Raw genomic sequence first — 24473 nt, 5'->3', positions numbered from 1 at the left:
CTCGCGGCCCAGAGCACAGGCCTCACATCTCAGCCCGGCTGGAGGGAGTTCTCTCCCCTGCCGCGAGCTCACGCAGGACTCAACGTGCTTAGCAGGTGCGTGCAGCCTGGATGGGCTTGCACAAAATTAGAGCCCGGCGTGCTGGAGGGCAGGCACCCTCCGTGGGTTCCGTCTTCCGCCCCCGGCGCACGGCCTTGGCCACCGCACTGGGCCCCCCCGGCCGCCCACTCCCACCCCACGACACTGGGGATGTCCCCCTTCCCGCCCATCTCCGAGGAAGTGGCAGACCGGGGTTCCATCCTCGCTCGGGTGGGGGGGTGGGCAGTGTGGCTTAAAGATACAAAGTGTCCTTTTATTGGGAATATCAATTCAGAAAGGGGCTAGTAGTAAGCTGAGAATATTTGGATAAACTTAGGACTAAAAAAGACCTTTTGTTCCCTCGGAGAAAAAGGCTGCTGCACCACCCTGGGCTCGCTGGAGCTGTTCCAGAAAAAACCGAAGTGGGAGCAGAAAAATGATTAGGGCGTCTCGTGAAGGATCTTTAGGTTGAATGTTTATTAGTATTTATTTTATTTTATTATTAGAATGTGTGGTTACGATCCTGTTGCATAATGCCAGGCTGTAAACGTGTCTTCGCACACCGGCCCCGTCCACCCCAGTCACGGGCTCACAAAGGGGACACTGTAGCACTGGGGGCAGCCGGTGGGGGCGGGGGGGGGCGTGTGTTATTTTCTCTGCTTTGTTTATGAGATGTCGGCCCGTTAAGGAAGGGGCACTTGCCTTCTAGTGTTTGCACTTGGACGAGCAAAGGGGTCTCTGCAGCTGGGGGATCTGGCCGTCCCAGGAAGGGGGGTCACCACCGACAGGAGGTCGTCCTTGTGGATGGCGTAGCAGGTGTGGCTCGGGAGGGGTCTCCTCCGGCGGAGAGGAAGGTCAGGTAGATGCGTGCTCTTGGCTTTGCTGGGAGGGTGGGGACCTTGAGGGAACCTTTCAGGGGACCCTCGAGTCACCTGACAGCCAGATGGCTTTTTAGGAGCCACCAGGACGTGACGGGGCCCCAGGACCTCCCTGCGCCCAAGTGTCTGTCGTCCAAAACATGCGTGCAGCCCTGCGGTCCTCCGATTTCGTGGCCGTGTCTCAACTTACCAGCTCCTAAAAGCAACTAGTTGACTCTCGAAGATTCCCGTGAAAGGACATCCCTCCAGAAGCCAAAACGGGATGAAAATCTCAAACCTAATGTGAACCCTCATCCACCCAAATGTGAAAAGAAAAAGAGCCCCTCCCTGCTCCCCCAGTGGGTAGGAGGTAATGTGGCAAAGCTGGAGAGAACCTTCACTCAGAGTTCCACGCCCCTGCCCTGCAAATGAGGTCTAATCCCTGTCTGCCCCTGAGCTGTTCGCTGGAACGTTCCAGGATCTGAGTTCCATGCAAATCCTGAAATCTCTCCACCGACCTCTGCAGAAAACCCAAAGATGGAGATCTTCTCACGGGTGGTTATATAACGTGAGGCCCCCTGGCCTCCGGAGGCCGCCTCTGTGCCGTCACGCCCCAGGCGGTGGGGTGCGGTGACAGCCCGGCGAGCACTCGTCCTAAAGGCACATCTCTGAGCGTCCCCCCTGCCCCACCCTCCCCGGACACCAGGACCTGGGACGAGGCTCCCTTTCCAGGGACGGTTCTATGTGCCAGGCGTCCCCAGGGGCCTTGTCCAGGACCCCAAATGGGAGGCCTTCCGCGGAGCTCTGGCGTGACCCGTCCTGGAGCCCTCTGTCACAGCCAGCCTCCGAGACTCGGAAGAAGTACATCTGACCACAGGGAGTTACAACCGGCGGCTGCCTAGGACTGCCCCCCAGCTTGGGCCGCTTTGCAAATCTTAAAGAAACACCCAGAGAGAGCTGAAGGCCGTGCCGTGGGGTCACTCAGCCGGGGATGCGTTTCACAAACACAAACACACCGGGGCAGTGGATGGTACCTGCAAAATGCCAGCTGCAGAACCCCGGGCTCCGCCCGTATCTGTTAGCCGTTCTCCGTGGCTCCGATGCGCCCCTCGGGATTTTAAGGTCGTGTTTTCAGAGAGAACGCCTGCTTCCGCTGTGGAATATGTTCATAAATGTAAAGTACGGGCAAAAGTGGAAGGAGTCGTGTACTTTATTCATTTTTTATTTAAAAAAAAATGTTTTTGTGTTTTATTTTATATTTGAGAGAGAGAGAGAGAGAGACAGACAGAACATGAACAGGGAAGGGACAGAGAGAGAAGGAGACTCAGACTCCAAAGCAGGCTCCAGGCTCCGAGCTGTCAGCACAGAGCCCGACGCGGGGCTCGAACTCATGAACTGTAAGGTCACGACCTGAGCCCAAGTCGGACACTCGACCGACTGAGCCACCCAGGCGCCCCAGGGGTCGTGTGTTTTGAAGCAATTACGCTTCTGAAGTTGGTTTTCACAATTTGTAGCTGATGCGGCAAATGAATCACGGGGGTGGGAAGTGAGCGTGCTTATTTTAAATGTTTCTATCCTGTTGCGTGTTTCACTATGTCGTTAAAAAATTAAACGGGATAGGGGCGCCTGGGTGGCGCAGTCGGTTAAGCGTCCGACTTCAGCCAGGTCACGATCTCGCGGTCCGTGAGTTCGAGCCCCGCGTCGGGCTCTGGGCTGATGGCTCAGAGCCTGGAGCCTGTTTCCGACTCTGTGACTCCCTCTCTCTCTGCCCCTCCCCCGTTCATGCTCTGTCTGTCTCTGTCCCAAAAATAAATAAACGTTGAAAAAAAAAAAAATTAAACTGGATAGTCAAACGAGAAAGCCTCGTCTTCAAAACAAGGCACTCGGGAAAGAGTCAAAGTTGGGGTTATTTGCGCTGAAGGAATAATTTCAAAATAATCCTCTAGAGGGAGGACTGAACAAAAATAAAATGAAAGCGAACGGGTATATCGTTTGGAGAGTAAGGGGTAAAGGAAATAATGCATCTGACGCACTGAAGGGCTGAACCTCCTCACAGAGACAGAGAATCTTCTAGAAAAGAGCCTGTGCCCCAACAGAGAGAGGGACCGTGTGCCCTGAAGAGAAACCCCTAGCTCCGTGCCCTTTCATCCCTGACCTCCGAGGGACCGCTGAGGACCCGCTCGTCCTGCCAGAGCGACCCCGAACCTTGCTGGCGTGGGGTGCTGGCGTGGGGCGGGTGCAGGCTTCGCTGGGCCACCGCCGCGGTGGGCCCGGCTCTGGCAAAGACCCCAGGAGCCTCCGGGGAGCCCAGCTCTCCAGCACCTCCAACTGGAGGAAGTTTGGGGGTCCCGGCCACCAGAGGGGGCCCCGCCATCGAGCCCCCGGGGTGGCCACCGGGAGGATTTCAAAGGAAAGTCTTCTGATGCGTAGCTGTTCTGCCCGGCCGTCGGGGAGCCAGAGATCCAGAGAGTCAAGAGGGACCAGAGACCCGCACCCGGCCCTCGCCTGGGAGAGCTTCTCCGAGCCCCGCACCTGCTGCAGGGCCCCGCTCAGGACAGCTGACCCGGGAGCCGCCCTCAGCCACGCTGCGCGGCTTTAATGAGGCGGGCAGGGTGTTCCCTTTCCCCACAAGGGAGGAAAGCGAATGCGCCCTCCCATCCTTTGCTTTTTTCAAGTAAAAAAAAAAATAATAATAATAACACAATAGCAGAATCCACAAAGAAAGATCCCCATTAAAATGTTCCCAGGCTCTTAAACACCCCCGTTTCAATTCTGGGTGATCGGCTTCATTGTGCTGTCCCCGGGAGGGGCCGAGGAGTTGGTGGGTGCCATTCAGGACCGTTTGTGTCATATAAATGCTTGCAATTAGGTTTTTAATAAACCGTTTCGATTCTATTTCCTGGGCTTGAATAGATGCTTGAACTTGGCTGGCGCGGACCTGAAAGGGATCTAGGTAATATTGTGGGGGACACACTTTTAATTCCTTTGATATATTTCGTCAAAGGTGACTGGCCGTAGGAACTGGCTGGAACACGGGGAAAGAGGGAGAGCTATTGAATTGAATTGGTCCCATTTGTCATTCAGGACTGACTTTGCCCACCTCTGTCTATGAGTCATTTTCAAACTTGCCGATCGGACCAAATGTGCCCACAGCTTGGGAAGGAAGCCGGCTTCGGGCTCCCGGGGAGACGTCTCAGGCCGAGCTCACGTCCAAGGGCAGGCCTGGCGTGCGGCTCAGGGTCCATCACCGAAAACCCGGATGGCCTCTGGCTGGGATGATAGCGCCTGAGAATCCAGGAGCCCGTGACACCCAGAAAGCGGGTACTGCCCCTCCCCGTCTCTGTCATTCCACGTCTGATACGCGGAGACGGCTGGGTGCGAGAGAAAGGATGGGCCTGTTGGATTACAGTTACGGGACCCCGGGGGCCTCTCCCCACTCATGCGACTAGACGGCGGCTGAGCTCTGGGTGCCCTGGGAAGCAAGAAATCCTAGGAGGTAGGATCATTGCAATCAACTGTTGGGAGGAAAAGCAGACCTCCAGTCTCCATGAAGCCAGACAAGGTGCAGACCCAGGCCCAGGGGGGTATTCTGGGCCTGCTTGGGAAGGACCCAGAGTTGCCTATTTGTAAGGCATCCAAAGACAATAGCATCTGCACCAGAAGCCCTCTGCCAATGACCATTTTTGTATGTCAAAGAGCTACAAGAGGTGCTCCTTCTGGGACAGGCAGGTATTTGCTTAGGTTTGGCCTGTTGAGATTCGAGCTATTTCCAGGAGCTGATCTCAAAACACCGCCCGATATGGAAGGCCGTGAGTCATGGTACTTCTCTGGACTGATACGTCCCCAAGGAGGAAGAAGGATGGGCTTGGAGAGACTGAGTCAGCGGCAGGGAAGGCACTAAATATACCCCACCGGCTCTATCCTGGCCGCTGCCCCAGCGTCCTTGAACACCTACTGTGTGCCAGGTTCCACAGGGTGTGAGCCCGACAAGTGAGCGTGGCCTCTGCCCTGGGAAATAGGACGCTGTCACGTTGACTAGGGGGAAGTCGTACTGTCACCCTGGATCCAGGAAAAACTGTAGCTCTGATTCCCAGCAAGGCAGGGCAACTAGAAGGAGGGTGCGTACTTGCTTGAGCAGAACCCATGGAGGAACAAGGAGGAGGGGCCGAGAGTGGGACAAAGGGAGATGAGGAAAGAAAGACCCACTGGGCAAAGCCATATGGAATATGGCAGGAGGGAGAGGTCTCAAGTGCCCATTTTGTCTCCTAAGCATTCACTGAGCACCCGTTGTCTGCCTGGCTCTGGGAATCAGACGAAACCCTCAAAGCTCTCATCATCCAGGGGAAGAGGAAGGAATCATGTGGACAAGACAGTCACAGCCCACTGTAATCTGTACTGTGATGGGGCAGGGACTGTGAGGACCCCCAGAGGGGCCCACCCTGATGTGTGGGATCTGGGCAGGTCTCCTGAGAGAGGCGTCCCTGTGTTCCGCTGCGTTACATCTCCTGCAAAGATGCTCCCTTATATCTCACTTTGGCAAGTGGAGGAAGCCAAAAGTGTCTGGACACGTCTGGAAAACTGTGCCTCATCCATCCATCTATCCATCCATCCATCCATCCGACAGTCCACTCATCCATCCATCCATCCATCCATCCAACAGTCCACTCATCCATCCATCCATCCATCCATCCATCCATCCATCCATCCGTCCACTCATCCATCCATCCATCCATCCATCCATCCATCCAACAGTCCACTCATCCATCCATCCATTCATCCAGCCAGCAATTCACTCATCCATCCATCTGTCCAACAACATATTCATCCACCCATCTATCTACTCACCTACCATCTATCCATCTATCCATCTATCCAACCAACCACCCATTCGTCCATCCATCCATCCATCCATCCATCCATCCATCCATTGGTGGAGATGCTCAGTGAGCTCCAACTGAACACCAGTCCTTGGCAAAGCTCTGGGGAAGCCTTAGTTGTTCTTGGCCACCATCCTCAGGTAGAAGACAGGTGAGAAGGACAGGACCAGCCAGGGTGTGCAGCACTAGTCCCCATAGGTCATGAAAGGAATGAGGCAGGCCTGCAGCCAGGACCCATTATCCAACCTGTCTGCCCCTCTCTTGCTGTGCAACATCGGGCCAGTTACCCAACTCCTCTCTGTAAGTTTCCTCATCTACAGAAGTGCCTACAACGGTGGCTGCCCCTTTGGGTGGATGTGAGCCTTTCGTGACTCGGTGGGGAGGCTCGGCAGTGACTACAGAGTCAGCGGTCTGCAGGGGGGTGGTGGCCGGAGGGGCATGTTGCCTCCGCATGACGGGGAGCGTGGTGGGAAGGGCCGGGTGGGCAGCCCCCGTAGAGAATGTCTGAGGAAGGGATGGGAAGACTGCGCTCCTCTCCACCCAGACGCGTCTGGTTCTCTGAGAGGTGCATCTGGAATCACTCCTGGGTGCAGCCTGCATGCATGATCGTCGTCCGCAGAGACAGGGATGGACCCGGAGGGTCTGAGGACAACCAGGCCCCGGACCTCAGAGCGTTCTATCCAGGTCACGGGCTGGAGGACGCACAGGTAGCAGCCGAGCAGACAGAGCTGGGTGAGGAGGCCCTGGGGGGCCCGGGTGGGCTTCTACATTGGCTTCCACTCTGGAGGCTTCTGTCCGGCCGAGAGCGCGTGCCTGGGGGTCTCCAGCACCCCCGCCCCCCGCAGGCTGCAGCAGCTGTGAGAATTCCTCCCGCACCTGCCGGGGAAGGGGGGGGGGGGTGCGCCTGTTCACGAGCTCTGCAGTTTGTCACCCTCTATGTGGCCAGAGAAGGGTTACAAATGTGACACCTCCCGGGGCCTCGCATCAGCCTGTCGGTGGAACCGCTTCCTGTGAGCAGACCCCGGGCTCCCACCCACCCCGGGCAAGGACGCCGCCACAGGCGTTTGGTTTTGGTTGTTTGGGCTTTTTTTCCAATCTTTTTTATGATCGAGAACAAAACAGAGGTGTCTCGCTCAGAATGTCACAGCTGAGCCTGCGGTGCAGGCAGCCCTTCGGCTCACGGGCTTCTCTGCTCCCGGCCCAGCTTCAAATCAAATTAGGGTTTGAAAAGACGTTGGGGCTGTTAGCATCGTAACCACAGCAGCCCGAGGGGCAGGGGCAGGAGGGTGTGGGACTTGCAAGCTGGGCGGTGGGGCGGCGGGGGGTGGGGGGGGGGCTCGCGAGCCAGGCCAGGACCCGGCCTTCACCTGTCCGACCCTCGGTGGCCCTTCTTGGCTCCGCCCTTCCCTGGGCCTCAGCCCCCGCCGTCAGCCTCCAGGCCCAGCAGCAGAACCACTTGTGAAATTTCCACCCAAGGAGCTGGGGCCGAGTGGGGCTGGGACCCTCCGCGCCGGTGTTTGCCGGGGGCCCTGGCGGGACCATGCTTCTGCACCTGGGCGCCCACGAGACAGGTGTCGGTGTCCCCGCGGCGTTGCCGGGTCAGGGTGGGGGTGCACACGGGGACAGAGCGTGTGCACCCAGATCATACCTGGGTTATTTGAGGTCAGGAATCTCAGCAAGACCGGCTCTGGCAAGAGGCCTCTCTCGTCACACCAGCCGGCCCCGCAGAGGTGGGAAGGAAGGGAGGCCCGGGTCTACGGGGCCTGCTTTCCTGAATCTGGGTTCAGCTGAGACCCCGTCTCCATGCTTGTGAGAAGTTCTCCCATAAGGCCACGGCAGTGGGTCAGTGGACAGGTGTGGTGGGGCCCAGCCGCCCTGTGGCTGCAGACGCCTGGGGCTCGGCCCTGGGGGTGAGAGCAGGTGGGCCATCGGCGTGAGGAGCCCACTCCGTCCAGCAGAGAGGGGGGCGGCAGGGGCTTCGGCACAGGCAGCCAACCCAGGCGTCCCCACGGGGACGGAAGGCCAGTCCTGGTGTGGTGCCCCTGACTATCCACAGGGAACGGACAGAGCAGGCCCCAGCGCCCCAGGCACTGATATCAATAAGTCACCCCGCTGTTTGTCCTGGGACCCTCGGGAGACTGTGACCCACTCTGGTGTCCTTCTGGGGTTGGCTAGGAGGGAATGACGTGTGCCGTCATCGCAGATCGAGGTGGCCCCCAGGCGACGCACGGGCCCCCCCCCTGCACGTCAGCGCCGGGCACGTCCCTCGGGAGCTCCGACACCAGACCCTGGGGTCCCAGCTGTCTCGCGGGAAGGGCTGGGTGACTTTCTCACTATTGCGCCCGCCTCCATGTCCCCTCCCACCTCCTCTCCACCCGCTCCCAACACAACCAGGCAGTCATACACGGGGCGTTCACCTTCTGGAATACCTTCCGTTCGACCTCAATGCAGGACACCTTTAAGGAGGACGCATCTGTAGACGGGGTCCCCACCACAGAAATTCAACGTACAAACGACATCACAGGTGAAAGCCTTATGTCATCCCAGGAATGACATCTGAAGACGGAGCCTCTGGGCAAAGTCGCCCCCTGGGAGTGGCCATAAGAGCCTGCACCCCCGTGGGGCGGGGCAAGGGGAGGGGGTCCTCGGGACTCCGCCCATCAGCCCCTGGCTCAGCTCGATGTCCTGGTGCTGGCGGGTCTGTGACGAGGACCCTCTCCTGCTGGGGGCCGAGGCTGGGCCCGGGGCTCTCTCTGTAGTGACCAGGGGCTTTCTCTTTGGGGACACCCTGAGAAACTCCAGAAAGCCCACCCCCTGCACAGGTGGGCAGCAGGGCTCCTGAAGGGAGACACACCCCTGTTTGCTGGGCGTCCCTCTCCTACTCACAGCCAGAACTGATCTGTCCCCGTCGGGGTCCTGGGGCCTCCCACTGAAGATTCCTGACTGGCCAGGGGACGACTTCCTCACCAGCCAGAAGACCCAGGAAAGAGCCCCGCTTCTGGCCGGTGCCCTCACGGTCCTGTGCTGGACAGAGCCCCCCAGCCTAGCGCGTCTCTGGAGAGCCCGCGGAGCAGGTGCGGCCAGCCGGAGAAGCAGCCGGCGCCACAGCCATCAGTAGCCAGAAACGAGTCCCCGCGGCACGCGCACACTTGAGCGCTCTCGGAACCGGTGTGGGCCCGGGGCTCCGTGCTGGGTGTGTGCAGCAAGCTTCCAAAGAGAAACCAAGTGTCCCTTACAGTGCACACCACGTGTGCAGGGAGCCAAGGGCCTCCACGCACGCAGCCAGAGATCGGGAAAGAGGACTTCTAGCTCCAAAGGAGGGGCTGAGGCAAGACGACCCGACGACCCCCGTGTTGTCGAGTTAGGAATTATGCGATTTCAGGGCAGGACAGGCACATACAGGTCAGAGTCCAGCCTCCCTCTGAGCACCCTGGAAGGACGGCCACCTACACCTTGAATCCCCCCAGTGACGGGGTGCTCGCCTCTCCGCAAGGCCCCTCGCCCGTCCACGGGCTGCCTGCGGAGATGTCCCAACGCCACCGCCACCTCCACCACTGCTGACCACTCGAGGGGTTTCTGTCCCCTTATTCCCTTGGACACTTACAAGCGCTGGTCCGAATCCCCAGTCTGCCCGTGTGCTCCTCTCGGGTCAGGGCTACAGCCCATGGCCTGGGGACAAGACGTGCGCTTGGGAGGAAGCCCAGCCCCCAAATAGCCCCTCAGGCTGCAGAATGTGGGGGGACCCCCAGAGCGAGGTCACGTTCAGGTCACACCAAGGGCCAGTGACCCCGGTTCTGCTGCAGGCAGCTCAGAGCAGCCCTGAGCTAGAGCTGCTTCTCTCGGATCCTTGAGACCAACGACCTCGGCCCTTGTCTTCCCAAGACACGCATGGGGAGCCCCCTCCAGCTGCTTCCAGAAAACACTGGCTCTCTAGCCCCTCTCTCGCCATGAGCTTGGGAGCCACGCTGGCCCTTGCCCTGGAGGACTGGCTCCCGTGAGATACCTGTTTTTCCTGGAAGCAGCCCCCTTCTGCCCGCCTCTCCCCTGCTCCCTCCACCCCCCTCCACCCCTCCCTTCCCTCCCTCCTTCTCCATCCCCCACCTCTCCTCCCTTCCCCTCTCCCCCATCTCCCCTGCTCCCTCCCTCCCCCTCTTCCCCATCTCCCCTGCTCCCTCCACCCCCCTCCACCCCTCCCTTCCCTCCCTCTCCATGCCCCACCTCTCCTCCCTTCCCCTCTCCCCCATCTCCCCTGCTCTGTCCTCCCCCTCTTCCCCATCTCCCCTGCTCCCTCCACCCTTCCCTCCCCTCTCTCTCCCATCTCCCCTGCTCCCTCCACCCCCCTCCACCCCTCCCCTCCCTCCCTCTCCATGCCCCACCTCTCCTCCCTTCCCCTCTCCCCCATCTCCCCTGCTCCGTCCTCCCCCTCTTCCCCATCTCCCCTGCTCCCTCCACCCCTCCCTCCCCTCTCTCTCCCATCTCTCCTGCTCCCTCCACCCCCCTCCACCCCTCCCTTCCCTCACTCCCCCTCTCATCCCCACCTCCCTCTCAGCCAGAGCAGGTGGGGACCCAGGCCCATGACCTGCCTGCCAGGACTCCTGTCTGCTTGTGTTGTGACCCCATGCTGTCAGCCACATTGCTGGTCAGTGCTTGGTCATATCACCTCTGAGCCCCAGAATGAGTCAGGACAGGGGATTTGTGAGCTCATCCAGGCTCCCTCTGCACCCGGACAGAGGTGTTTCCAGAATGCCTTTCCCCCACCTCCTTCCGTCACAAGAATGGACTTTCTGCTTTAGTTACTCATGGACCCCATAAATCGTAACCACGCTGTGTGTGTGTGTGTGTGTGTGTGCGCGCGCGCGCACGTGTGTGCACGTGCCTGCATGTGCCTCTGGACAGAAACGAGACCCCCACGGCTCTGGGGGTCCTTAGAGAAGGGGTCAGGGTAGGAGGAGGCCGTCCCCGGTCCCCCCACCACTGTCACGGGTGGACACCATGCCCGGACTTCGACGGGGCTACCTTACGGCCACGGGGAGGGGGGGGGGCAGGCTCGCAGTGCCCGCGCCTTCCTGCATGCCCCGAGTCCATTAGGCGAGCTGACGACAGACGCCTCGGCGTCCCCCCTGCACGCCCGGCCAGGGCCGTGGCTGTTGCACGTGAGGCAGCCAGCCCAGCAGAGAGCCCACAGGTTAGAAGTGCAGGAAACCTCAAATGATGTGCAAAAAAAATTGTCAAGGTTAAAAGAATTTTTCCATCCCTTTGCTTCATAACTCAGCATTTCTGATGGCGGTGATTTATGAGCGAGGGGAGCTGGCAGGGGGACCGGGGGTGGGGGGGCCTGTGAGGCCGAGTGGGGGGACGGACAGGAGGCAGCTGCCGGGAGAGGCTCTGGGATCCCCGAAGCTCAGCCCCGAATAACCCGGAGCAAGGCTTTGGAGTGGGGTCAGGCAAGGCAGCCGGATGGCAAATCTAGAGACTCGGCCCCGAGGCCCCCCAGGCCGCTGCCTACAAGGGGGCGGGGGCGGAGGGGCGCAGGGGGGAGAGGCCGGGGGCTGGGCCCCCTCCCTCCTTCCCTCCTCAGGCAGCGCGCACAATCAGGGGTCAGCCGCTTGCCGCTCTCGCCCCTCCCGCACCCACTTGTAACTGTCTCGGGCTCCAGGAGCCAAGGCGGGTGAGGGGTGGTCTCGACCTGGCCTTCTGGGCGCTGGAAGGTCTCACTGTAGGAGAGGCAAGGGCGGGGACCTGTGGCCTCCTGGGCCTGCTTTCCGGACTCCAGGACCCCGTGGGTCTTTGAGCAGGCACGGAGACCCTCCCTCCGGTCCCTGCCTTGGCTCCAGAGCCCTGCGTCTGGCTTCTGTCTCCTCTTGCGGCGAACCCGGCAACGCCAGCACCTGCGGTGACCAGTACGGGGCCGCGCAAGCACAGACGGAGACCTGAGTCCGCAGGGGCTCTCGGGGCGGGCTTCCCAAAGGCCCAGCTCCTCCACTGCCGAGGCCCTGCGGGGAGGACGGAGAGAGGGAAGGAGCGGAAGCCAGAGGAGACACGTGTCTGCACCCCGTTTCTCCCTGCCTGGAGTCACAGAGGGCACGGGCCCATCCACACCCCAAACCAGAGCCAGGCCTACAGTGTCCTGCCCGCCGAGCCGGGGGGTTAAGGCCCCACCGCCCAGCCGCGACGGCAGACGCAGGCCTGGGCCCTCCCACCACACGGGCATTGCAGGTTCGGGCCCCAGACCAGGACTCGGACCTTCTCTGGCGAGGAGGTACCTGATGCTGCTCAGAGGTAGAGCTTCAGGGAGGAGTCCCCTCTGACCCGCAGGACCCGCCAGGAGGTGACGCCCACCCTGTGACCACCCAGATGGTCAGGGGTTGGGGGGACAGGCCTTCTGGGCTGAAGGGAAGGGGCACTTCCCAAGGGGCACCAGCAAGGAGGGCTGCTGGCCCTCCAGCGTGGAGCCTGCCCCACAGGGACAGGGACGGCTTGGCGTCCCGTGTGGGTAAGCAGCCAGCCGTGTTCACGCCCAGACATGCTTGAGAGGACGGAGAGGGCTGCCTGGCACGGGGAAGGCTCAGGAGAACACGGGCCACGTGCCAGCACCTGCCCGGCTGTCCTAAGGGAGAGAGAGAGGTTGGTTCCACGAGGACCCAGAAAGCTCACGGGAGGGCTGGGGCGTCCGCGCCGAAGGCGTTCCCTGCCCGCAGCAGGACCGAGGGGAGACCAGGCCGCCGCGGGGGGACCGAGGGGAGACCAGGCGGCTGGCTCCAGGTGCGCACGTGGGACTCGGGCGTGGGCTCAGGTGGCGGCGTTGGACCGACAGGTGCCGGAGGGTGACGGACAGTCACTGTGGTCCAGGCGCCCTGTGCTTTCCCTCATCTGCCCCCAGGACAAGTCCTGTGAGCACCCGGAGGGTCAGACTCACTCCCTGGGGGGCAGTGTGGAGCCACCCCTGCGTGGCACAGAGCTCCCCTCGCGGCAGGCCAAGAGCCCCGAGGACTGAGCCTGCAAGGCACAGTGCAGAGTCCCAGCCCCCAGAGAATGTGCTCTGCCTCTGGGACCCACATCCCAGGACGATCGTTCCCAGCCGGGGAGGCGGGAGGCGGGGGGGACGGGAGGGTGCAGCCGTGGAGGACGGTGGCAAAAACGGACACAGATGAGCGAGGCCCCCCGGGGAGGGTGCGTGCAGGGGGGAAGCGGGGGCCTCTGGGGGTCGGTCCTGTAGGCTCCCTCGGGGCCACCTCCTCACTGGGGCTGGTTCGTCTTTTCCCAAAACATGTTGCTGGTTTCTCAGCAACCACCTGAGCGGCGCCTCACACGCGTGCACACACACGTGCATTCACACGTGTGCACACACACGCACAAGCATACACATGCACGTGCACGTGCAAATGCACTTGCACACATACAAGGCACACATAAGCACACACGTGCACTTTTGCGTGCACACACGCACACGTGCATGCACACATATGCACACTCACACATGCACGTGCACATACGCGCATGCATATAGACACGCACACACGTATATGAGCAAACTGGGTGAAGAGGGCTTCTAAGCACTTAGGACAGTGGTTACTTGGTTAGTTGGACGGATGGATCAGTGTCCCTCTAGCCACTACTTGGGGAGACAGACCCAAGCCCGTCAAGGTGAAGCAACACCCTTGAGGCAACAGGTCAGCCCGGGGTGGGGGGGAACCACGGGGGCCGCATGGGCAGTGGGGGCAGAGGCCGCAAGGGCTGTGACGGTCCCAGCGGCCTGTGCCCTCTTCGCCATCCCCAGCCGGTGCCACGGGTGGGGTCGGACAGAGACAGTGGCTGTGGGGGGGGGGGCATCACAGGGAGCCCGGGCCCCCGGAGGGGGGTGGGGTGGGGTCCATGGGTCTCGGCCGCTCGGCCCCCCTTCCTCCTGTGACAGAGGAAGGTGGCAGGACTGCCCCTTCAGTTGACGTGCCGCTAACCGCAGGTTTTGCTTTGTGGGTCTTTTCTGCGGGTTTCCTGCAGTTGGGGTAGGAGGCGCAAGGGGGGCCCCTGAGAGGCGTTAGTGCCCAGAAGGGGGCCTCTCCCGCCTGGGCCTGTGCTCCCATCCCTGCCGGCCAGCCCCAAGTGGCCTCCCGATGCCGGCCTGGAGCCAGCCATGCCCCTGCGCCCCCTGGCACCCTGAGGGTCCGGCTTCTCTGCGCCACACTGCCCTCCAGCCCCACCCCTCCGTCTCTCACCTCCCTCCTCCCCAGGCCCCCCGGCCTCTCTTCCCTCTCTCAGAATTAGGCCCATTGGTGAAAGCCCCCCCCCAAAAAAAAGAGAATCACAGAACCGTGGTCCCTGGGTTCGGAGCCCCCTCCAGATCAGCCTCCAGAGACGTCAGCAAAGCTGGGCCCGAGCTTGTCTGCTCCGAGACTTGTCATTTATGGGAGGCACTGCTGGTGGCTCCAGGAGGGGCTCCAGGCACCCCCGCGTGCAGGGGGGCAGACGGGACAGAGGCAGGTTCCGCGCCTGCCTCCCGAGATCTCCGTTTCCTCACCATCAGGGGCCGGGCGGGGACCCTGGCTGTGTAGAAAGTGTCTGTGGACATTTGGGGAGCACCTGAGCTGTTACAGAGCGTCCAGAGGTGCTGGTCAGAAGAAGCTTCTGCGGGCCTCTGCCGGGGGCTGCCCTTCCCCGGGCTTTATTGTCCAGTACGGGCGCTCAGGACGCCCTCCGGGGCAGCAGAGGCCATGATGCTTGTGATCAGCCTCCCCTGTCTCTGCCGGGACGGGCTGCTACCCCCTGCCCCGACTTTACTGGGTCCTTCTGACACCCTGTTCTCATGTCCCCTGCCCACTGGACGCCCCTCCCTCCTAGGCTGTAAGACCTGGGGCTGCGCTGCCCGGGAATTTGGTCCAAGATGCCGTTGGCTCCCGTGGCTCTGGATTCAGAACCCCACGCAAGCACCGGACGGAGCAGGGGGGGGGATGGGAGGGATTCCGCTGCAGGGGCACCCCTCTCCCGGCGGGGGACAGCATTCAGGTCTTCTAGCAAATGACCCGCTCGGACGCACACACCCGGAGAAGCTCCAAGCCCTGCCCTCCAGGGGCTTGTGCAGAGACCCGCGGCGGGGACCGGGTCGGTGACGCCGGTCACACGCGCGTTGGCCCCTGGGCGCGCCGGGAGAGGCCGGGCATCTGCGGGCCCCGGGTGTCGAACGGAAACTTTTCACCTTTAAGAAAACTGAATGCTTTTCTTGCTCTCTTACTTTCAGGGGGATGTGCACGCCGGTGTGGGCACGCACGCACACACGCCTGCACACGCACACTCACGCCGAGTCCCGTGCGGTCACACACCCCGACAACACCTTTACCTTCAAGAATGTTTTTCTCCAGCCCAGCGCCCCAGCTCCCCTTAGCAGAGGGCTCTGTTCTTAGACACAGTGGCCTCCGCTTTCTCACGTGTGGGGCGGCTCTGCGGGGGGGGGGGGGGGGCGGGCTGTGCAGCCCCTTTACTGCCAGACCAGGGCTGCAGTCTGCTCGGTGAGAGGAAGGGCCGTCCTCCTGTCCCTCCGCCAGGCTCTCAGAGGCTCCTGGGACGGGCAGCCGGGGGGAGGCGGGGGACAAGGACGTGGCCAATGCCCAGGGGGTCTGCTGAAGTCCAGACGCCAACTGCCTTCCTACTGGGCCCAGACAGCTGGTCCCTCATTGGGCAGTTGCAGGCTGTGTAGACCAGCACACAGGATGTCTCTGACCCTCCTCGGTTCTCGCTCTCCCCGACAGATCTCCGAAGACCTGAGCACGGAGAAGCTCTGCATGGACGCTGCCCCAGCGGGGTCCGGCAGCTGGCTCAAGTACATCCGGGTGGCCTGCTCCTGTAATGACCAGAACCTCACCATGTGCCAGATCAACGAGCAGGTGGGTCTGGGGCTTGCACACCGGCCCTCGGAGTGGCTCTTGGGGCCTCGGCGCCCAGAGAGATGGTGGGGGCGAGGGGTGCCGGGGCAGAGGGGCAGCCGGGCCCTGCCGGGCCCTGTCCTGCCGCGGGGCAGGGAGCTCCGTGACACCCCGTGGTTGTTCCCTGGAGCCTTCTGTTGGCAATCCAGTTACGCACGGCTGTCCTTGCGGCTCCGCTCGGAAGTGCTCTCTGGGGGGTCGGCACCGCCCTCCGGGGGTGCCCTGTGAGCCCCTACGGCGTCCCGGCCAGCCCGCGGAGGCCACTGGCTCCCCTGGCCGACAACGCATCTTTCTCCTGAGCCGGGTGGCCCTGACTTCAGCCCCAGGCCCCTTGGCCTCACTCCTGCTGCCAGCCCCCCTGGAGGCCAAGGACCCCGCTCGGCACGCTGGAGCCTCACTCGCCGTGCTATTTCCACACCACCCTGGGAACGCAGGCACCGCTGGCCCTCATTGCTCACGGCGGCCGTCCGGGCTGAGCGCCGAACAGGAGAGAAGATGCCATGTGCGGCCCCCACGTGTCCCCAGTGCTGGGAGGCCCTATTCTGTGTCTTTAACTACAAGGTTGCAAATGGCCCCTGAAGACTCCCCACCCCGGAGCCAGGCCCCTCGGCACGTCTCCACTGCGTTCCCGGAGCAGCGCCGGGCTCCTCGGGGTGCCCGGGTGCCCGACCCGGCCGATCGAAGCAGCGTGCGCTTGCCGAGAATATCTTGGGGTTCCACAGGAGATTTCATCTGCGAAAGGGATTCCACTGCTTCCAAAAATGTTTTCGGAGACCACATAACAAAGACTGCATTCTCCCGTCGCCCGTGCAATCCATTAAAAGTGGTTCGAGGCTCTTGACTTCAGAGAAACAGTTTTGCATTAGGAAACACAGAGAGCACGCACCAGGGAGGTCCCTGGGACCCCCGTCAGCTGCCCACCCCCCCATCCGCTCAGGCTCTTTCTCGGCCCTGGGGCTCGGCCTGGATTAAACCCTGGACACAAGCTGCCACCAGACGCGGCGAAGTTGGAATCCACCTCTGCTCCTGAGACGACTACAGCTTGTAGCCAGAACCCAGCATTTTGAGAATAAGGTGGTTTGGGTTGTTTTTGTTTTTGTTTTTGTTTTTGTTTTTCTGATTGCAAAAAAATATTGCAGAAATTGAAGCCAAAAAGAATACTCCTCAAAAATTAGAAGAGAACTTAAAAAAACAAACCTCTTTTCCTTCCTCCAAATGAAAGTGAAATCGGAGTGATGGGAGGTCAGATCTAGGCACGCCCCTCCTGTGCGGACCGCGCGTGTCCTCGGCCCGTGTCTGGAAGCTGACGGGCAGCGGAAGGAACACCGTGGGGCCGAGCCCAGGATGGCACTTCCGTGACAGGCAGGCTCCGTTTAAGAAACATGTTTGCTGGACCGTTCGAGCCAAACTTCAGTAGCAAAGCAGGTACCTTTTCATGACAAGCTTCTAGAAAAGCACACAGATGTGTCACCAGACATCTTTGTTTTCTTACTAACATTTCGGGGAAGCGTTTCTGCCAGCTCCACATAAGGGTCCACGTGGGACTGACTGCTTTGCAGCAAAGTCTTTCCATCTCCTTCCACCAGGGAACAGGGATACTTTCGGCTGGGGTGGAGTGAGTCTTGAACCCCGGCTGTTTCCCTTAACCCCATTGAGGGGGGGTGACCGGTCCCGACGGCTGGAAACACCAGTTTCTACAGAGCAACAGGCTTGACCTGGGTTGGAGCTGGAATAAGAACGTCCCTGAAATATTAATAATAAAACAAAGATTTTTGAAGACAGGCTTCTCTTTGAGAAGGAAACATTACACGATATTAATGGGGTTTCTCAGATGTCCATAATCCCAAGAGTTTCTACCAGGATTTCCTGGCACTTATGGACACCCCAGCCCCCGCTGCCTGCACTCGCACACGCGCACACACGCACACACGCACACACACACCGCTCTCGACAGCACGGACGTGGAGGGGACAGCGTCCAGACTGAGAATCTAAGAGGCATAAGGCAGTGTGGGTTTTGCCAGATGGTGCTCAGAAGCCCGTCACATGACCCCAGCCCCCGTTTTGAGAGGACGAAGAACCCTGGGCAGGAGGGGGTCTCGGGGGCGCGAGGAGAAAGTCCCTGAAGTCACGGCTCCCCGAAGAACCGAGCTGGCAGCTCCGAACAGGAGACCGTGTCCTTCCGAGGGAGCCACGCGTTTCTTCCACGGACTGCGGCTCCCGTGGCCGTGAGCACAGCCCTGCCTCCAGCGTCTCGTTCATGCCACAAGGCCTCCTCTTGGCGCCCTGTGGCTCTGACGGCCACCTCTGTCCCCCTGTCTGCAGCTCCAGACGGCAGAGCCCAGGGCAAGAGAGGCCACAATCGGGCTGTGGATTTCCTCCTGGACTCAGCCCTATCCACTAAACAGTGGCGAGCGGCTTTCACAGACGGTCCTGGGCCAACACAGGCTCTGGGGCGGCCGGTCTGCTCCGGACAAAGTGTCCACGGCCTACGGCTGGGGGCTCCAGGTCTGTCTCTGGGTTTTTGGAAGTGGTCGGATCACAGCCGTAGACTCTGGAGGGCCCTGATCGACCTTTCCCACTTAGCATAAACAGAAAGCAAAGGGGAGCCCACGGGCAGCAGAGTTCCCCCGGGTAGCATGACCCTCCCCCGGCCCCGGGCGACCTTCACTCCCCTCCCCCTGCCGCCCGCCAGCCCCTGCTTTTCCTTCTGGAAAATCTGAGACGCTCAGATCACCCCTGGGTGGTTCTTCCTCCCGCAATTACGGGCACACGAGTTGGTCTGAAACGCTGCAGCAGACAGACGGGGCCTGTCCCTGGATTTGTTTTAACGTTAAGCCCGAAATCAAGAGCTTGGAAGTAACACGCCCACCGGAGGGAGCAGAGAGGGGCGGAGGCCTGTTCACGGCGCGCTGTCTCCCCGTCCCCACCCGCCTCACCGGGGCAAGGATGCTGGGGCCCGACGTCGGTGGCCAGCGGGGCCGAGGAGGGCGTGAGCCGGTGCTGGGGTCACACGCAGATGTCGGGGAGCACGACTCGGGGGCTCCGAACGCCCCCCGCGCACGGAGGAGAGCCCCCGGGGCCCACGCTGTGCGCCCCCAGGGCCGGCCGGGCGGCAGGGAAAACCCAACAGCACCAGCAGGTTTCCCGGGGCACAGCCGGCTCAGCCCGGGCACCGGGGCCGGGTCTCCCCGAAGAGGAAGCAGACAAGCTTGTTAAAGAAAGGCATTTCGTTAGCAGATCGGCGGGCCGATAACCACACAGCCCCGCGTCCAGGAGAGCCAGCGCTTGTGTTTAATGAAAACCTGGTGCTCCCGGGCCGGCCGCACGTCGGCCCGGAAGCCTCTCTGTTGCTTTCGCTTCCCTGCCCTCGATGCGGGGACCCCGCCGCGGTGGCCGGTCGGGGCGTGGAGCCGTCCGCCGGGGCTGGAACCCGCGGGATGGCATCCAGCACGGGGCCCCCGCCGCCTCTGCTCCCCCCCCAGGATTTTCTAAATTAAACCTTGTAAATGGATTGGCCCGTTTCAATGGTAGCTCCCAAACAATTAGATACAATTTCCCCCTTTGAAACGAGAAGGGCAGGGGATTCATTGTAGCGTTTCTTGGCCAGTTTACAAAAGACTTAACATATATATCAAATTCATCGGAGTCCGAAAGCCGCGGAGTTCTGCGGTGCCCTCTTCAGAGCAAGCTGACCCTGTCTTCGGGAAGGAGCAAGACCTAAATTGGACCACGCCGGCACAACACCGGCCGGAGCCCTTGTCAGAATTTCCATTCTCCTTCTTGACCGAATGGGGTGCTGGATTAGGAGAGCCACGTAAGAACGGTGGGGGCCACGCTCCCCAGTAATGTGCGTGTGTAGATACACACGCTCTCCAGCCCCAAACCGTACGACGAAGGAAGAGACAGACGTGCGGGACTTTTTCCCACGTTTGTGCCGCTGGGAAGGAGACGGTACAGCGGCAAGCCCGGAAAGATTCTCAGACACGAGTTGCTTCAGCCCCGCGTGGGAAGACAGGAGCGTGGCAACCGCCAGGCACGCCAGGCCGTGTCCTGTCCCCGGCGGAGGAAGGAATTGTCTGCCTGTCCCTGGAGCCTGAGCCTGCCGTGGGGGCCCGACCCAGACCCGCTGTCCCCGCGGTCCCGCTCGGCTCTGAAAAGGCACAGGCAGGCCTCCGCAGCCCCCCCCCGCGGCTCCCGGAGCCGTCCCTGATCCGGCTTGGAGCACCGCCTGGGTGGCTTTTTAAACTCCAAGTGCTCAAGCCCTCAGGCAGCCTCAGGGCTCTGGTGTCCACAGCCCTTCCCAGGCAGAGACTGCCCACAGTCTGGGGACCTCAAGGAGGAAGGACACACAGCGGTGTTTCCAGAGTCCGCACCGGAACCGCCTTGCCTCTTCGGGGGTCCCTGAGAGGAGAATGCCCAAGGACCGGCGTCCCCTGCGGGGACAGGCCAGAGGCGGACCGGCCATTCCACTCCCCCTTGCTGCTTCTCTTTTGTGAAAAGCCCTCGCAGAGCCCCCCAGAGGCCTTCACAGATCCCGCACAAAGCCGAAATCCGGGATGCAGGGAGGTTTTCTTTTTGCGATAAGCACACTGAAAGCGATGTTGCCCGCGTAACTCAGACACTCCTTGAAAGGCCCTCAAACTGTCAGAGGGGGAGAAACGGTCCCGTGCACTTGACCACTTTCACCTTTCTGAGCCGTCCGTTTGCTCCGGGCCGGGCAGAGCCGTGGCCGTGGCCGAGCACCCCGTGCGACGCGGGGGCAGCTTCTCGTAATTTCAATCGTAACACCCCCAGATTAAGTAGGAATGACAATCGTAGAACCTAAGCCGTCGTGTTCGAAAACAGTATCACCCTCGTGAGTTGATTTGATATTTAAAAAAAAATACTTGAGGACTCAAGAAGCTGTCTAAAACTGACATCTATTTTAAATCTGAAATATTTCTTTGTCTTAAAGAACGTTGGGGGGAGGGAGTGACGTTTGTTTTCGCGGAAGCGTCTGAATGAGCACGGCCTGTGTGAAATCGCCTGTTCTCAGGCACTTCTCTCCGCCTTGTGTTGGGAACGTGGGCTTATTTGTCCCCGAGCTGCGTCCACCTGCAAGGGGCCCGCTCCCGTGTTGGGAGAGGGACGAGGGGGAAGGAGAGGACCCACACTCAGGGCCACCACCGTCCCTGCGGACAGAGCAGAGACGTTCAAACAGGGACCTAACCTCAGACCTGTCTGTCTGGCTTTGGTATTTTGAAAGCCGTTTGCGAGCAGACGTTTATTGGCTCCCGTGAACCCAGCTGTTGCGACTTCCCCAGCTCTCAGATCCTGAAACCAGAGAGAAAACTCCAGCTGGGCCTTGCCCAGAGCACGGAGACAGGGTTTCAGCCGTGCAGGGCTGCAGCTGTTGAGGGCGCGGGTTTTCGCTGCTGTCACAGACACAAACCTTTTTCCTTTTCCCGCGGTGGACGAGGCACCACAGGGGAGGGTTTCTTTCTCCTGGAGGAACAGGCCTCTCTCCCTCCTGTGAAAACGAGTGCTCAGCCCGTCCACATGGCAGACGGGGCCCTCGGTCTGAAGCCGGCCCAGGCGCCGAGGGGCCCACGGTGAACGGGAGTCGCCCGCCCACTTCAGGAGTTGTTGAGGGGCTACGGAATCATGGATTACAGGCCCCTGCGGAAGGGGCCGGGCTCCGCACCGTAAATGCGCAATTTGTAACGCCCCCAGAGGCCAGGAGCCGCCCAGGCCTCAGTCCCACCGAAGCCTGCGCGGCCTTTGTCCTGGGAAGTCAGCAGAGCCTGAGGACCAACGACCAGGAGGCGGCTGGCTGATAAGGCCTTTGTGCTGGTGGGAACAGGTCATAAAAACTCCAGAGCCTCCCTCACACCTCCGTGCCCTTGGCAACGGCATCGGCTGAGTTTGGAAAAGTTTGCTCCGGTCCCTGTTCACCTCCTGTCTCCCCTTCCGGGTGGAGGCAGGTTGGGGGCGCCCCTGCCCCCCCACCCTAACCAGGGCCCTGCGATTAGCACTAATAGCAATTAATTCCGTCTTCCGCTCAAAGTCCAGGCAGCCACGGCTGCGGGCCGCCGGCTGCCCTCCTGTGCTGCGCTCACACCCCTGCCAGGTGCCGTCCCGAGGTTGGGGAGAGGGCGCCCGCTGTGCACAAAGCTGCTCCCTGTGGCCAAGTGCACCAGACCCTCCCTCAGCTCCTCCAAGGCTGCGTTGGCGGGAGGATCGGTCCCCGGGGAGGCAGGCGGCCTGGGACCACACGTGGGGGCTGTAGAGGGGTCCCAGGAGGCCCGGGCAGCCCTCAGAGCTGGGAGGGGTGTGGGGGCGGGGACCTAGGTGGCCCTGGAGCGCGGGTAGGGGATTCCAGGAGGTCCAGTGGCCTTGGGAGCCACCGGGGTGGGGGGTCCCAGGAGAGGCAGTGGCACTCAGAGAGGGGGGTGAGGAGGGTGGGGGGGGGGTCCCGGGAGGCCGGGTGGCCCTCCGAGGGGGTCGGACGGGGAGGCGGAGAGGGGAGGCGGGCCGCGCCCAGCCCCTGCCAGCCCGGCTGGAGCAGTTCAGCAGTCCCGGCCGGAGGCAGGATGCGGCCCCAGGAGCCGCGATGAGCGGGACGCCAGGTCAGAGCGGGGCCTCGGGGAGGGACGCGGCCGCGGAGGGATGTGGTGGGCGGGTCTACATTGCCCTCTAACGGGGCCTGAGGAAAGCCGCCAGGACCCTCCTCTGGCCCCAGCCTGTGCGCACGTAGCTGGCGGCCGGGGCTACGTGCACTTGGTGAGCCTACTCACTCACCGCCCAGATGCACGTGTGAGACCCGGCCTGCCGACTCAGGGCCCCCTCCCCGGTCACTCCAGGGTCCCCTGGCTTTGTTGGAGTGTCCCATACACTGGGTCCCACTTTGAGATCCAGTGGCTCATCTGATTTGTTTTTCAAGTAACTATTTGGCCACTGCAATTTTTAGTGAAAGTGATACAAAACCGGGATCTTAATAGCAATGGCTTTGTGGCGACAGTTGCTAAGGTCCCTTCCCCGTTTGAAATCCCCACGTCTTGGCAGCAACGTGTGTGATGGCAGTTGCCAAATAAAATGAAGGTGCGTGGGGGGTGGGGAGGAACTTTGGGCTGCGTGACACGCCCGGGCCGTGTGTGTTTCTGCCGTGCGGTGCCCTGGGAATCAATCCGGGCAGGCCCCGGGGACACCATGGGGCTCTGTGTGTCCTGGGCGGGGGTTCCCTGCTGTTGTCAGGACTGGTGGTTTGTAAAGGAGTCCGCACGGATGTGGCCTGTGGAGGGGAAAAGGGGTCCCACAAGTGACGGGGATGGCTCAGGCTTCCAGATGTTTCCTGGGGCCCGGGGGCGAGGGGGGAGGCTCAGGGCTCGTGCAGGCCGTGTGCCCAGCTCGAACCGTGTCCCCGCCCCCCGATGCTGGAAAGCCTGGCCTGGTACCTAAGGCCCAGGTCCTCCGTGAGGGCGGGGCCGGAACAGCTCCGGGAGGGAAGGGCCTGGAGGAGCCTCAGCCCTCGAATTTCCTGGGTGCAGATGGAATCTTCTAGGTCTTTCTCTGGTCTCCCAGCCAGTCCTGCAGCCAGGCCTTCGGGCTTCTGGAAGGACCTTGGTTACTATCGCCTGGATAGAGACCCAAATACCCAAGTGCTGGGGTGGTGGGCAGTGGCCTGGCTGTCTGGCATTTCTGGAATTGAGATACAAGCCTTCCTGGTGTCAGCCCCACTCGTGTGAGGGGTCGGTACCCCCCCCCCAGTAGAGGACACGTGTCGCTGCTCTCCAGGGGTGGGGAGGCTCCCAGGCACAGAAGAGCCCGGTTCTCTCCCACGGTCACCCCGGCCTTTGCAGCTGGTTCCGGGGTCCCCTCCCAAACAGCCCCTGCCCCTGTGGCCCTGCCGAGCCCTAGGGTTCCCCAGAGCAGACGGCCCTTTCTCAGGACATGCAGCGGCACCGGCCGAGGCGCTCCGAGTACTGAGGCTACACTTCCCACATTCTCCTCCCCTAGACCTGAGCCCACTGCTCCAGGCTTCGATCTCCGCCCCTCCCCCAGGCCCCACGCACCCCTCCCCGCGCTCAAGGTGCCCCCATCTGGGTCTCCAGGGCTGCCGGGTGCCGGTCACCAAGCTAGCTGCAGGCACGTGTGTCCCTCCACTGTCCCTGTGGACGGTGTCCACGCTCACGGGAGACTCGCGGCCTGCCGTCCTGGCCCACAGAGCCTCTGTCGGAGTTCACGGCCACTTTCAGAATGTCCAGATTGGCCCTCGACCCCCTCCAGGCCCCCACCGGCCAAGGGCATCTCGCGTACACTTTGAGAAAAGGAGCCTGAGACCCAAGCCAGGCCCCGCTGCCCGTGAGAAGCACCAGCCTCCCTGATGCCTGCCGCTGGGACCCGCCCCGCCTGGGCACGGCATCCTCCGTCCCCTTCACCGACCTGCAACAACCGGACGGAACAAACTACACGGGGCTCTAGCCCTTGTGAGCATATTCTGCAAAGTTCCAGGAGGGAGACTCTCAGTGGCAATTAGTGGGCAGGTCGAGTGGCCCGCGGGCGTCGCCTGTGTGCACGCAGCGTGGCTCTCTCGGCAGCCGGGACGGCAACACTCACCCCTTCTCTCTGCCTTTCCACCTAGATTTATTATAAAGTCATCAAGGACATCGAGCCTGGGGAAGAGCTGCTGGTGCACGTGAAGGAAGGCGCGTACTCGCTGGGCCCGGTGCCCCCCGGTCTGGATGGTAAGCCCCCCCCTCCCGAGGC

The 24473-nt window shown here is 61.6% G+C and overlaps 1 protein-coding gene across 1 annotated transcript in view; it reads left to right on the top strand.

The window, feature by feature from the left end:
• Positions 1–14757: 14757 nt before the first annotated feature.
• Positions 14758–24473, top strand: part of PRDM16 (PR/SET domain 16) — a 46578-nt gene continuing 36862 nt past the window's right edge. The window contains 5 exon segments of the mRNA XM_047084246.1: positions 14758–14885; positions 14887–15253; positions 15256–15312; positions 15553–15687; positions 24349–24451. Of these exon segments, the coding sequence (XP_046940202.1) occupies positions 14758–14885; positions 14887–15253; positions 15256–15312; positions 15553–15687; positions 24349–24451 (790 nt within the window).

The sequence above is a fragment of the Lynx rufus genome, unplaced genomic scaffold (assembly GCF_022079265.1).
Source record: "Lynx rufus isolate CCGP_SWC_20201006 ecotype Redwood Valley unplaced genomic scaffold, mLynRuf1.p SCAF_2, whole genome shotgun sequence".
Lineage (NCBI taxonomy): Eukaryota > Metazoa > Chordata > Mammalia > Carnivora > Felidae > Lynx > Lynx rufus.
This window is presented reverse-complemented; position numbering and strand designations above follow the sequence as displayed.